Genomic DNA, 14,645 nt, shown 5'->3' with positions numbered 1-14,645 from the left:
AAACGGCGCTCCACTGTATTGTCTTTTTCCTATAATTTCACAAATCCTTTGCCCTCAGCCTCAGCCCTCTAGCATGAAACCGATCACAGGAGAGATGAAAGATGTGAGAAGAGAGCTATTTGCCAAGCATTGAGAGCGCATCTGGGTATTCTTCTCCTAAACGCTTGGGGACATTAAGTAAGGGTGCATCCATCAATTACGTAATGCTCTTAAAGGGCGGAGGGAGAATAAGGATAAAAAACTTTTTATTGACATTACGTACTTAATCGATGATCCCTTATACTCTCGTTCTGGGGTTTTGAGGGAATTATTGCTAAGCTGAACAGTACCAATATAGGTTCCAGAGGTGCCAGGACTTTTATTGGGCATGCTGACCTAATGACCTAACGCTACGGGGTCATGGCGGAAAATACAGAATATTCCGAAATCGAGAATTATTTAGTGTAGCAGGCAGTCGGATAGGATAGTCAGTCCTTGGCTACGGGGGGTCCATACGACGGGTTTGAAACCATGACGGGCATGTTATTAAGTCGCACTGACGTTGTCGACTGTATCACCAGACTCTCCCCTTTTACCTGTCATATACAGTTGATTAAAGCTTTATCACCAGCACGCGCCAAAAGTATCACTTGCCATACAATAGTCAAGAAAGTGTGGCACCTCTGAAACAAACCGTCTGAATGGGAATGCACCCAAAAAAAAAAAACAAAAAAACCTCATCATTTCATCTCCACTCTCATCGCACACCCCTAATCACTGCTCTAAGCGTAATGTTTGGAAAAGTGGGACAAAACCACCGCTACCAGGCAGCAGGACACTAACAGCAGTATCGTATCGGGCGCATAGCCATCGCTTCGTCCAAGGCTCGTACCCCGGCTGGTGCCAACACCGGCCGTATGGACGACGGTCGGCGGTACATCGATATCCTCGTCCAGATCGTTCAGCAGCAGCCGCTCGTGGCACTTCATCCATCGCCGGGCGGACGACTTCTGGTACTCGTGCGCAATGCTCATGTTCATATCGTTGAACCGCCAGTAGCCACGGCCCTTGAAGAAGTACGTCTTGCCGTCGCGGTACTGGAACGCGGAGTCGATGTTGTACCCGATGCCCCTCCACATGGACATGTCGCGAGGGTAGTCGAGCTCGACGCGGTTCGTGTCTTCGTCGAATCTGAAAACGTGCGGTGAAAGATGGGACATTTAGAAACTGGGTCTATGGAACCCTCTTGGGGCGAATGAGGGAGTTGAACTCACTTCCAGTAGAGTCGACCACTGTACAGGTAGGTGCGATTGTTGTGACTCCACACCAGTGCCGCATCGATCCGCTCGATGCTGTCTGGCAGCCCGAGATCGGTCAGTGGTCTCGGGTACCCCGGCTCGAGGTACTGTGAGTTGAACACGTAGTATTGCTTGCCTAAAATCGAGACCGAGAAGAGCATAGATCGGCGTTAATATCTATAATCGTGACAGCTTGATAGAACAACGCCGCCACTGCTTACCAATGAAGAAGATGATCTTCTGATGCTTGTTCTCGTACACCGTGTCGATGCGCTCGAAGTCCGCCGGCAGCCCGAAGAACATGCGATGGATCTCGAACGGGGTCGGCCGGTGCAGATCGTTCTCGTTCATGCGCCACAGCCAGCGATCCTTGAAGATGAACAGCTCGTTGCGGATCAGCGTGATCGCGTCGAAGCTGGTGTTGCATGGGTTCGGGTGGATCGTCGTCCGATGACGGTAAGGTCGGCGTGTTGTGGTTGTGGTGGTCGTTGTCATCGCTGTCGTCGTGGTTGTTCGATGATGAGGTCTGTGATGGGGCCGATGCCGTACGGTGGTCGTTTCCGTCGTTGCAGGATGTTGCGTTCGATGTCGGGTTTCCTCATCTCCTCGATGGTGACTTCGCTCGGTGGTGGTAGTGGTGGTAGTCCTTCGCGTAGTGTAAGGACGACCGTGCGGATACAGTCCTTCCCATGGGTGGCCCGTCGTGTTCTTGACGGGATAGTAGGGCCGTGTCGTTGGCCTTGGCGGTGGCGCCGGTGTCGTGGTGGTGGTCGTGGTCGTTGTGCTCGGCGTATGACGTTCCGGGTTTTTGCCGTAGATCTTCTTGCGCGGTCCATAGATCGATTGGATGCCGAGCCGATCGTCCTCCGGGATTGTGTCCTTGCCGCGGTACGAGATGTGGTGCCACGGGAACATGATGGCATCCTGCTGCGACGAGTGACCAAGCCCCAGCGAGTGGCCGAACTCGTGTACCGCCACATCGAAAAGCCGTGTGCCTGATTGGATAGGAAAAGAAGGCAGAGGATTTAGTTGCACATAGAAACACTCAAAACAGACCCGTTTAATGGCCAGCTTACCTTCTGCATCGAGCGGTTCATTTAGCAGCCACTTCTCGTCCGCATCGAAGTGAGCGTCCCCTCCAATGCCCGTGCCGGGATAGAAGGCGTGAGCGAGAATCTTACCGGGGCCGTCAAAGTTATAGCCGTCGCCGTGGAATTTGCGCGCAAACATGACCTGTATGTCGGCGTCCGTGCTGTACACCTCGCGGAAGTTTATGTTCGCGTGCTGTGCCCAAAGCCCGAGCGCCTCGTGCAGTATCCGCCGGACCTGTCCCGCATCCAAATCGGACATCGTTTGATTCACCAAACTGTGTAGCAAAGAAAAGAGAGCGTAAGGGCGGTGCATTAGTGGAGGTGTTATTAATTTAATATAATTATTTAAACTAATATTGATCACACAGAGCTATTAAAAACAGAAAAAGAAACATCGCTCAAAAGAAGAAAACGGAACGTTTAGAGCTGTGGTAGATCCGGCTCGAAGGACCAAAACATAGTAGCAGCTCCCACAGAGCGTCCCGTAGCGCCATCTATCATGCAACTCCCTTCAGAAACGTTATCCGAAGTTCGCTGCTTTACAAAATTCTTCACTACCGCAAAGAGAACAGCGAACTATATTTTACCAGGCTATACATACCAGCACACCACTAACCCCTGTAAGGGAGAACGCCAAACAGCCAGTTAATGAAATTATAAATGAACTTTTATTTCCTTCGCCTTTTTGTTTTGCTTCCTTCCATGGTGCAACTTTTCATGTCGGTGTGGACGTCAAAAATTGACTTCCTGCAAGTCACAGCTGAGTTGAGAGGCGTGCATCCGTCGCCTACTTCGCGGTGTAGATAAAAATATGAAATCAACCAGCCGCGCGGGAAGATGTACCCAGTGTGACACGCGTTTCAACACTCGTAGTAGGCGGTGAGAAGGAGCAAAGGAGAGCAAAGACTGCGCTCCGACAGAACTGCGACTTTGGCGAAAATACCTCCGTTTTTTCCACTGTCTTTGGTGTAGTGTGTAGTGTAAGTGTGAGTAGTGTGGCGCGGTGGTACTGTATGGAAAACCGTCCCCGTCCATCATTTCAGGCTGATGAGGATGGGAAAGTAGGGCGGTTGCAAAAACCGGGGGTGCTGCTGTACCGGAAGCAGCAAAAGGCAGTGTGTGTGTGTGTGCGAGAGGTGAGTGTGAGAAGGCGGTGGTACATGCCGTACAAATCCTCGCATGATGGATGGGTTCGAGCGAGTCGGCTGTTCGTGCACGATGATGCACGCGGACGCGCTTGAGCGTAATTTTCCTTGACGTTAAACTTTCATCAAGCGTTCCTAATTTCCGCTTGGTCACTTTTTTTTGCTGTGTTGTTGTTGCGCTCTTTCCATTTCAGCGGCCCCCCATTTTGAACGGTGAACCCGAGGAATGTTGTAGCAGGGTACAAACAGAGAGAGAGAGAGCAAAGCAGGCGTTGAAAGAAAGGCAAAGAGTATCCTCGCAACGCGCGAGTATCCTCGCGAGGCCATTCACTCTTTACACATTGCGCTGATGAAACGGCACTGGCAATGCGTTGGTGGTGACAGCCCGTGGGCCCGGGTCATACCTTTCGGGACGGCCGGTAGATAAATCGTCTCTTTTTTGTGTCTGTGAGTTGGAGAACCTCCAAAAAATGGCTCACAACCGGTGCACGCATGGAGGATGGTTTTTTAATTGAAAATTAACAACGTTATAATGCTCATTTCTGGTAGCACACGGGTAGTCCCTGGAGGAAGGAGCGTAAATTTGTACAAATCGTGTTGACAAGGTAACAGGGCATTTTTTTTGGGGGGTTTAAATTTAAACTTGAAGGAAGTTAAGTGAACCAAAGTGAGTTTTTTTTTTGGAATTATTATAAAATATGTCCTTTAAAGAGTTATCAGGCTTTACACCCAAGTCCCAGGTGTGCATTGAGACGTTAAATGTACCGAAAGCGCCAACTCAATCCTCAGTGCTCACTTCCTGAATGCTCCTCCAACCAGAATGCTCGCTCGGGTCTTGATTTGCATCCCCAGCAAGTTGACATATGGTGTGGCCACTCCCACCCCCCAACGCACCGGTGCAAATGCAATTAATAAGTCCGTTTCGGGGCACTCTGCAGCACTGCCAGCCAGACAGCGAAGCAGGTTTTCATTTCCTCTACCAATTGGATCCCGGTTCCGGTGGACCCAATCCCAAGCTCGCTGCTAAGTCTGTCTGTAGTGAGCAGAAGTTTGCAAATCGCATCACGCGGGACAACTCGGCACAGTACGAAATGGCACCAAATTAGATAAAACCTCACAGAGCTTCATCTAATCCCCCCCTCCCCTATTGCCGGGTGTCGTGCAATTGGTCCGCACACAGGCCCAGGCCATGTGATGTCTACAAATAGCGTCCAGCAATCAACACCCCTTTGCGCGTTCGGGGTCCAACTCCAGTTGGACGTTCAAACAGGATGGAGTTGGGTGTGTGTTTTGCAAAAAAAAAAAATGACTTTAATATCGCTCGCTGTGATACCTTCGCCATACTGCTACTACTCTGAGGCCGGTAGAGACAACTAGCCGCCCTCCTTTTTCTCCGCTCGTCCCGCAAGAGAGCTCTCGCTGTCACTCGTGGCTCGAGATGTGGAGGGAGTTTGTGCAGTGTTTTAATTCAGTAAATTTTAATTACATTCATTTATGACGTGTATCATGTCGTCCGCGTCCTCTGCGTAGCTCCACGTAGTTGTGGCTGGGTGTGGCCCTTTGCAGGGAGAAGAGTGTGAACCTGATGATAAATGCTTCGCTATGTCTAGTGTAAAGGTTGGAAATAGTGAAACAGCTCCTCCGCGCGGCAACAAAGTGTGTTGCCTTCCTGTCCCTGCCAGCGTTATATGTATGTATGTGTTGGTATATCTCTAGAGGACACTGACTAGCTAGATGGGACGGGAAGGGACACAACACAAAATCCATTGTTGGGTGTGGAATTGGATGAAGTGAGAATATGGGAGGACATGCGACAGGGACATGATAGTTGGAGTACTACAGCGAAACAACAACAAAAAACGAGTCATCCTAGGTGAAAGTTTTGAAACTCTCTCCCATCCCCCATCCCCCCCAGAGCTTTGGTGTCGTTTGTTGGGTGCCATCATATCGTCGACACCATTTGCATGTTTATCGAAAACTCCGTGTGTGTGTGATCCAGTCCTCTTCGATGTCACCTCCATGTCATACAGAGTCAGGCCCGAGACATGGCATCGCGTCTGGTCTAGATACTGTCTTTCGAAGGGGGGAAGAAGCGAGAGGCCTGAGGGTGGCTGGTCCCAAAAACATTGAAACGTTTTTGCCACGCCACCGTTCCCTCCCCCTCCCCCTCATTACCGAAACTTTCCCCACCCTTAGTTCGAACGGTGGGGTGCCGCTGCGGTTGTGCGCTTTTCATCACAGTCAATGGCAAAAGTTTTGTTTAGACGGCTACCGACACCCTAAACCCCCATAACCCCCCCCCCCCCCGAGCTGGGTGGTTATATGCTGGGTGGTCCGTAATTTCGTGATAAACGATTATGAGTGCAAACGTTGGCTGGGGACTGCCTGCTCATTTGCATAAGCCAGGGCGCGCGTTTCGTTTGCGCGCACTGGTGCCGAACAGGGCTGGTTTGCGCTTTATATATGTGTGTGTGTGTGCACCTCGTGCGAGCTCGTACCATTTAGCTTCTGACTTGTTGAATCTGTTTTTAGTGTCTGGGGGGAGATGTGCAGGAGATTTGGTGTGCAAAAGGGGAGCCCTCCCATCCCTCGCATGCAAATCTAATCAATAGTAATTAAAAGCTCCTAAAGTTGAAAGTTCAACTAAAGTGCAACGTTTGGCTGGTGGTTCCACTGGTTAGTGAAATGTTTATTAATGTTATTGATTTAGGTAGATTTTTTTTACATTAAATATAAGCTTTATGGGGCTTCTAAAAACGAAAAAAAAACTTGCCACGAGCAAACAGCAGCAGCTGCATTCTGACGAGCTGTTGATTGGCAATGCGTCTCCTGCGTGCTGATCCTGGTTCCTCACAACTCACCACTACTCATCAATACCTTCTGGGAGTGAGCATGGTTGGATATGTTGGGCATGGAATTTAAGCACCCCTAGAACGAACGGAGTACCGTGTGCCGTCAGAACGATAAGCTTCCAAGGCCCTTGTCCTTCCTGGAGCTGCTGCTGTTGCTGCTGCGTGTGAATAGTGCTGGGCGTTGCAATGCTGCAATCGAACCGCATATCCCTTGTTTTCGTCCCACCAAAGCGGACCGAACGGGCACACACACGTTGTCGATGGGCGTTTTGCGACTTGCGAACGGAAAACGATGATAACATTTCAAATTCCACACCCCGGCTGTGGATGGGGTCCGGTGAGTTGTGTGTGTGTGTGCATTGACATTGTATGAATGGTGGAAATTCAAAGGTTCAGTTCCATCTCGCTGGCTTCCCATTATTGGGTACGGAAATCCGATAAATGAAGGTTTTTTTTTTCTGAACCAATTTTTATTCCTCCATCCTTTTGTTGCAAGTTTGTAGTTTGTGGGATTTGGGACGGAGGGCTTTTTTCGCGTGAAGCCTATCATCATACTCTCCTTCCCTCTTACGCACGGAAACAATTGACGAGGAAAAGGAATGTAAAGCGTGTTCTCCAATTGGACGATATGCGCATACCATCCACATTGATTCTGCTGGTTGCTACTACTAGACTATTTGAACGGTTTTCACCGGTTCGGGTAGAATTGTTTCTCGATTCAAGTGAGGACGGTGGATTGAATGTATCTATGGGATCATTTATAACTTGCAAGATGAACCACAATTGCTCAATGTGGATTAATGAGTATTTTGAAGCGCATAAATGCAGCGAGCACTATTAAAGAGCTCAGAAGAATAAGCGTATTATTAACCTAATATTAATATAGTGCAATTTACACAACGCATTTTTGGCATTTTTCGTGGATGTAAATGCGCCTGAATGCATGCAAGTTTGAAAGGCGGTTGTACAGTGATAAGTTAGTTGTTATTTGGTGTAGTTTTTGAGTTAAAAAAATTTTAATATAAGAATTTTACGTATTGCACTTTACCGTACGACCACAAAGAGTGGGAAAACACAGCGAATTGGGCAATTTGACAGCTAAAATGTCTGACGGAAAACGCTAATACGTTGGAGGAGATAAACTCACAGACGAAATACAGTACCCTCCTTCGATAATCGTACAAAAAGTGTATATTTTAAATTAAAAAAAAGCTTGCTTGATATGTTGAAGTTGTTGTTGTTTGAATAGTTTATAAAGGCTTTGGCTGTAACGGAGTTCTTTCGCCTCTTAAATATGTTGAAGTAATTGGTTTACACTGAACATCAGCTGTATAATTCAAACTTTGTGGCTGCACGGTAACTGTTTAGAAAGATTATAGAGCCTCTCGCCTATATCGACTATATTTTTGACTATGAAAACGTAATGTGCAAATCTTAAAATTGCGCCCAAAAGTATGCAATTGGTGTAACAAAAGTGTATTATTTGACAATCAACATTTTGTTTTCAATGGGAACTTCCCTACTGGATGTTGCACTATAATAATTGTTAGTAAGTTTACATCTTCTCTGATGATAAAAAAGTACTTTATGGTAGGAAAAACACCGCTCTTATGCATTATTGCGAATATATAAGTAAGTGCGTTCGTTGGAAGAACGCACATTCGGCTCTCGAAAGTAAAGCGAAACCATTCCAGTATTGTTTATCCGTTTCGGTATCACACTGCATAAATTTTACGACTTTCAGAAACCTTTACAAGCTCGCTACTGTTACTGTATTTTGTATTGCGATGTACCATCACCACAGCACAACTTCCTTTTTATGAAGTTTCCCATTTCATCGAGCGATCGAGCAAAATTTCAATAATTGACTCCATTACAGGCAATGTCAGAAAAGGAGGGGCTGATGTAAGGGTAAATCAAACAAAAACTGGCTACAGCCGAACCAAAGTACTCATATTTCCCATTCATGAGCGAAGAAGAATGTGCGCGCCCATGTCGGAATGGTCTCCGTCTCCGGCAGCTCGAACGGGGATCGCTTCGTACTGGGGAAGCTTGTTTATGTCTCCGCTTGTGTCCGAACAGCCCTGTGCTGCTTGTTGTTTCGTACTACGCGACACATGCCGATTCTTTCCGATGTTCTGTGTATTGGTGCGGCGTGGGGCAGGCGCAGCCCAAGGTTTGCAATGGGTGAATTTGAATTTATTGACTTTACTGCAAAATTATACGAATTATGCATGCAATGGCCATAAAAGACTGTGGAGCAAATGGGCAGAGGGAACAGTAACAAGGAAGGAAGGACCGTTTTGCGTGTAGCTTTTCTTTCATTTGTTCGTTTTTCAACCACAACCAGCTTCCGTGTTTTGTTGGTGTGTCTCTGGCCTTGTGGCAATCGAAAGAGTTTGCCATCACTTTCTTTGGAGGAAAGAGGAAAATAAAAAAAAAAGAAACTTGCGCCAACCGTTGGAGCAGTGTCCTCTAGACAAATAAAACCTAACGACCACGCCACACCGGTCATACCGTCCCCGCCCGAATCAATGCGCCCTCCGAGGCGACCGACGCGACGTCTTCCCGACGAGGTGAAGTGAAGGAACTGGGCGCCTCCTTGGTAGTGTGCGGCACACACAAAAACAGGACCCATTTGTTGGCAATTTGTTAAATATATTTCCGTTTCTATCCCTTGGTCCATTGGTGTGCTGCCATTCGAAATCGTTTCTGTCTCTTCTCGTGTGTCTGGTGTTGGTGTGGCTTGGCCGGGAGGCGGTCCCGGGTTCAAAGATGTGTCGCCCTTGTTCTTGGCGGTGAAGTGGCGTAGACGACGACCTTTCCCTAGACCTATCTGCAACTCCAACTCCCCAACTCCAATTGCAACAAAACAAAGGCAAGACAGAAACAAAACAAACCAAAACCAAAGGCCCACAATTTCCGAATTTCTGTAACTCTTTCGCCATTACTTGGGCGACAAAATAAGGGTGGTTTTGAGGTGGCCATTCGGTCAGAAGTCTTATCGCTTCTGTCGCATCTCTCAACGCTTTGCTACAGCGCTCATTCTGACTCCCGTCTCCCCGTCTTGGGGCAAGTAAAGTAAAAAAACAATCCAAAAGTGGCAAAAGTTAATGGTCTCTCTCTCCTCTCTCTCTCTGGGCGGACGCGGCAAAGAGTTGTGGGCCGTTGTGAGACAGTAAAGAGAAGGGTAGATTGGCAATACATTTTTTGCGAATTCGGAAGGAGGCCGCTGCTGGTGCTCGAGAGGGATCTTCTTGTCGTCAGTGCTCTAGCGAGTGCTCTTTTGGTTGTTCTTCCCCAACGCCTCGGTTATTAGAATCGAGTGGGCGCAGTATAATAAGATAAATTTCTTTCCCTTTCCCTTGCGAACGAGACTAATTTAATATCTTTTGCGTCGTTTCGCCACGCGAAAATGGCCATCCCAGTCATCAATCACGGGGCCGAGAACGTACACTGTTTGTGGGTAAAAAGAGGGGAGACGGGTAAAAGGGCTTCTCGGTCTCGGACGCCGCTCACAAAGCTCATCCACAGTAGTGTAGGTTGGGAGCAAGACGCTTGAATTAGCTGGCACGAAAATCCCTTTTTAAAAGTAGTGCTCATTCCCCTTACGAAAACGAAGTAATAGACGAGCGGAGCAGAGCAGAACTCAATTTCTTCCTTTGTTTATACTAAAAAAACCCCAATTCTGCTAGAGCTGCTGTGGTGTGGTGAGGAGAGGAGTTGGTTTTAGATTAAAACTTAACCTTTTCTTGTGTGCGCTTGTCTGCGTGGCTTGGGTCGACCATCGAGCCCGCTGTTGGTAGTCGCTAACAGACGATTGGGCTATGGATGAGATTGTACTTTTTGCGCGGTTTCTTTTGCTAAAAAAAAACAAAACAACAAATTTCCAATTTCCTTTCGCTTGTGTATGGTTGTTCTTGTTGTGCCGAATGCATCCGATGCATCGTTCGAACAAAAAGCGATTCGTAGCAATTCGTAGCAAAACAAAACAAATTGAACAGCGCCACAGGGCAGAGGGAATAGCAACACTTTAATGTAATCAGTCCATCGTACGGCTTTTGTTTTTGTGCGCGCTGTTTTTTGGTGGATAGTTTTTAGGGTTTTGTTTGGGTGCCGTTGCCAGCTGAATCTATTTCCAATCGTTTCGGGTTGGGAGGGAGGGGGGGGGGAGTAATGGTGGGGGGACCACTGCATCGGTCTGATTGGCTCGGTGTGGTTTGTGGGTTAATTTTAAAGTTTTTTTTAGTTTAAAACTTAAATAACTTTCAGTTCATTTGTTTGTTTGTTTAGCTGGTTCATGTATCCTTATTTTATCTCCATGTATGGGCATTATCATTGAACATTAGTTTTGATGACGGAGTTTTTGGTGATTTTCGTTCCGAAAAAATAGTCTATTTTTATTATATATTTATCATGCTACACTTTTGAACTATTCTGTTAAAAATCAATTGCAATTTTCCAGCTTTCTTTTGACAGACGTTCATCAACTAGGTTGAATTTTCTCTACCCAATTGACTAATTGTATTCCTTAATTTGGAATTTTTAATCACAAAAAGCCTGTCAAACTCAGTCTAGGTTCACGCAGATGAACAGAATACTTATTTTGATGCAACATTAAGCTGTGGAAAATGCTGTCGACATTGGAAATTGGGCCTGAAAAGCTTTGTACAGGTATTCCCCGATATACGCCACACTCGATACACGCGATTTCGCTATACGCCATTTTTTAAATTTGACAGTTCTTTGAGCAAATTTTACTAATTTGACACATCAAATGTTGAATTTTACAGTAGAAATCTAAAATTTAGAGATTAAATAACTAATTTAGTGACTAAAACCTACCACTTGAAGCAAAATTATACGAAAATTAGCTATAATTTGACAGCAAACCTCGAAATTCGACTTATGCTAATATTCGAGACACGCTATTGACTCCGGTCCGCATTAATAGCGTATATCGGGGAGTACCTGTAATAGTTAAACTAAATAGTGGCGTCAGGCTCGTTTATCTTTACAACCCTTCAGATTACCAGATTTTTCTACGCAAAAACACTCTTTTTCTAGGGAAAATCCATGGAGAAAAATCATCCTGTTTGAATGTGCTGAACCACACAAAACAATATTACCATTGTGTCCGGATCGATTAAATGTAAGGTCTAGAAAAAAACCCCTAAAATCCCAGACTTTTTATCGCCTTTTGTAGCAGGAAAACCAATACACTACGGGACACTCTCTTTGCGGTGCGGTTTGTTACTGCTTTCATCATCGAAACCGACGCGATTCCAAACTCGCCCCCCATGTTCCATTTGGTGGGTTATTAGCGAAAATTGCTCCGATGAAGCGGATGAAAAAATCGACCACGAGAACGAAGTGGTAACGAAGCGATTGCAGTTTTAGTAGCATTTTTTTTGTCGCTGGCCCTTATCCTAAACCCTTCTACACCCCCCCCCCCCCTGCGGATAAAGACCGTTGTGTTTGCACCGTGCCTTTCTCGTAATCAATTCGATCAAGGTGTGCAAACATTGCCGTTGGGTTGGGAAGTTGGCGTTCGAGCAGAGAGTAGTTCGCCGAGAATGCGAAAGGTTTAGCGCATCACGCGAAGATTGGCATTGCATTTCATTGACGCCGGTGGTGGATGGAATCGTTTTTATGGGAATAAAAAAGGTGGAGGACCACACACAACCGAGAGATAGATGAAACGGTGCACAGAAACAAAAGAGAAGAGAAAAAAAAAGGAAGCTGATGTAACTGAGCCAAGATTATTGGTCATTATCAAAGTGCACTCCTGTTCGAACGAAAGATAGAGCGTTTCGGCTCAGGTCTCTGGGCGACTTTTTTTGTTGTTGTGTGGAATATTCTTCCTTCAGTTTTTACACCGCTTTTTCCCCTACAAGCAGCTGGAAGAATGCATTGGAGCTTTTTGTAACCTTTGCAATTCGGCTGTCGAATAGTGCAGAGTGGCGAACGGAACGAATGGCCCCGGTGGGAGGTAGATGAAGCTCCTTCTTTGTTGATTGGATTCATTCGGGGAAGGGATTTGCTCGGTTATAGGTGCTTTTTGGGGGAATTTTGATCGAAAAAAGAGGTTGTTTTTTCCCTGTATCGGACAGCGACGTGAAGGTAATGTCGTCCGGAAAGTCTTGTATAACATAAAGCATTGCCAATGAATTTTCCTCCAAGCTCGTACTGTCAATTCAAATTATATCGGTTGCTCGGTTGGATGAGATTTTTATTATCTGCTCGCTCGGCTTGCAGAGTTGAGAAAAAGGATGCGACACCATCACAAAGACACAAACATTACACACCTTCCGGCATCCGGTACCGGTGATATCACGCAAGAGAACACGACGATACTTGTAAAAACTCCGGTTTTTCCCCATTTTTTACGTAATCTCCCTCTCTCTCTGCTTCTCTCCCAGGTGTGTGTATCGTCAATCACACATGCTGAAAACTGCACAAACACTGACGACGCTTCCGATATCGATTACCGTTGCATAAAGGGGGGAGTGGCAGTCCAATCCCCAGGAACCCTGGAAGGCGACCACCGCTGAGCTAAGCTGGAAGGAATCGGTTTGCACGACCGACGGAGTACCATTTGCCTGGTAGCTCTGTTTCGTAAAGTGTTTCGCGCAACTTTACCGTGCCGGAACCACTGCCGGAAGAGGTTTCCCATGTTTGAGGTGCGCTGCGAGACTGTTTCTCTCTCTCTCTCTCTCTGTGTGGTGTGTAGCTTATCGAACATATCCTTTCTATTGTACGTAACACAGCTGGAGTTTGCACCGTTGCTTGTTTGATTTTATTTAATCCCAAACCACCCACAAGCACAGCACAGCCCTTGAAGGAAGTGAACTTTTCGGGCAAATCCACCCTAGATTGGGTCCTGGTAGGATAGCAGTAGGGGATTGGTGGTATGTGCGTTTTGTTGTGTTGTTGCGGGTAAGGCCACACCAGGTAAACCGGTAGGTGTAGTTGTGCTGTGTCTCCAACAGCCTCCCGGAGGAGTGTGTGGAGGTAGTCACCCACCCACTTTACCTAAAGCCACCTTAAAATCCCTTTTTCGTTTGCATTACCGTTTGTGGTTTCGAACCCGCTCCGCTTTTCCCACTCCATGTGACGTACGCGCTCCCTGTTCTAACAACTTCTTCGGCACTGGCTGGGGTTCTGTTGCGCTCGGTGATGCGCAAAGTTTTAGCGAAAATTGGAAATTGAATGTTTTATGCGAGATTGAGTAAGTGGCACCAAAAGGGACAGAGAGGGAAGGAGTAAGATGGAGAGAAGGAAAGAGAGAGGGAGCGGAGTACCTCGTCTGGTAGAGTGTGTTGGTACGGACTTTGGTTTGGAGAGGACATTGTTTAAGGAGAACAAGAGCAAGAACTAAAAAAAAAGAGTCAGATCAGATCTCTTTTGGGACATCAGAAGTGCATTGGTACTGTTTTTCCTCCGTCTCCATCTTCCACTGCCACTCATCTCCCCTCGTTCCCTCACGTGCAATCAAATTTGAATTGAGCCGTAAAATGTCTTACACTATGTGCTGTCGAATTTATCGATTTTCTGGGGCTTGCCTTGGTTTTTTATGCTGTCGCCGTAGCTTCTGGGCGTTTGTCGGCATCTTTCATTCGTTTTTTTTTGAGTTTCTTTTTACCAATTTCATGCAATATACATACACAACCCTCCCACTGTGTGCCTCTCGTGAAGGTGAAAAGCAGCGTGAAAGAAGTGAGTGTCTCGGCATAATCAAATCCGCAAAAAACATTTACGGAAGCGCGCCCGTCTGAATCGGTGGTAAGAAGCTGCTGGAACACGACCGTCGAGTACCGACCGGGTGTCCGGATTTAGCACTACCGCACTTTGAAAAGGCGGAAAGAAAGCTAGCCCCCCTCCCGCGCTCAAAGCCCTTTCGGGCCTGGGCCTGGGTGAAGGTTGTTTGCAAGCTTGTAAGATAATTTGCTTGTACACTTTGCCTTTTATCGTCCTCTGTCTGGGCTGCCAGCGCGCGCGCCCTTCTTGGCTGGGTGGGTGTTGAATACTTGAGTACAGAAGCGGCAGTGAGGCGATTCCTGTGTGCGGGAATGTGCCTGTGCCGATTTGTGCCTGTACAGTGCTTGTGTAGCGATATGTTTCACAGCCGCCCATCCCGTGTACACCATACTTTACCCGTCCATGTTCTTTATGAGCGTTCTTGTGCGACTAGTATGCTGTGCTGTGTGTGGGACAGAGAGAGAGAGAGGGCCAGTTTTTCGCTCGAACGGAAGATTCCATCTCTAGCAAAGGGAGAAG

General features: G+C 46.9%; 1 protein-coding gene across 3 annotated transcripts in view; it reads right to left on the bottom strand.

The window, feature by feature from the left end:
- Positions 1 to 29: 29 nt before the first annotated feature.
- Positions 30 to 14,645, bottom strand: part of LOC121598740 (matrix metalloproteinase-2) — a 264,445-nt gene continuing 249,829 nt past the window's right edge. For all 3 annotated transcript variants that reach the window (XM_041925987.1, XM_041925988.1, XM_041925989.1), the window contains 4 exons: positions 2,354 to 2,643; positions 1,499 to 2,272; positions 1,254 to 1,413; positions 30 to 1,170 (listed from right to left, as the gene is read on the bottom strand). In XM_041925987.1, coding sequence (XP_041781921.1) covers positions 762 to 1,170; positions 1,254 to 1,413; positions 1,499 to 2,272; positions 2,354 to 2,643 — 1,633 coding nt within the window. In that variant the 3' untranslated portion in view covers positions 30 to 761. The remainder of the gene's footprint in view (positions 1,171 to 1,253; positions 1,414 to 1,498; positions 2,273 to 2,353; positions 2,644 to 14,645) is intronic.

This window comes from Anopheles merus, chromosome 3L (assembly GCF_017562075.2).
Source record: "Anopheles merus strain MAF chromosome 3L, AmerM5.1, whole genome shotgun sequence".
Taxonomy (NCBI): Eukaryota; Metazoa; Arthropoda; class Insecta; order Diptera; family Culicidae; genus Anopheles; species Anopheles merus.
Note: the sequence above shows the minus strand (reverse complement) of the source record. Positions and strands in the feature narration are given on the sequence as shown.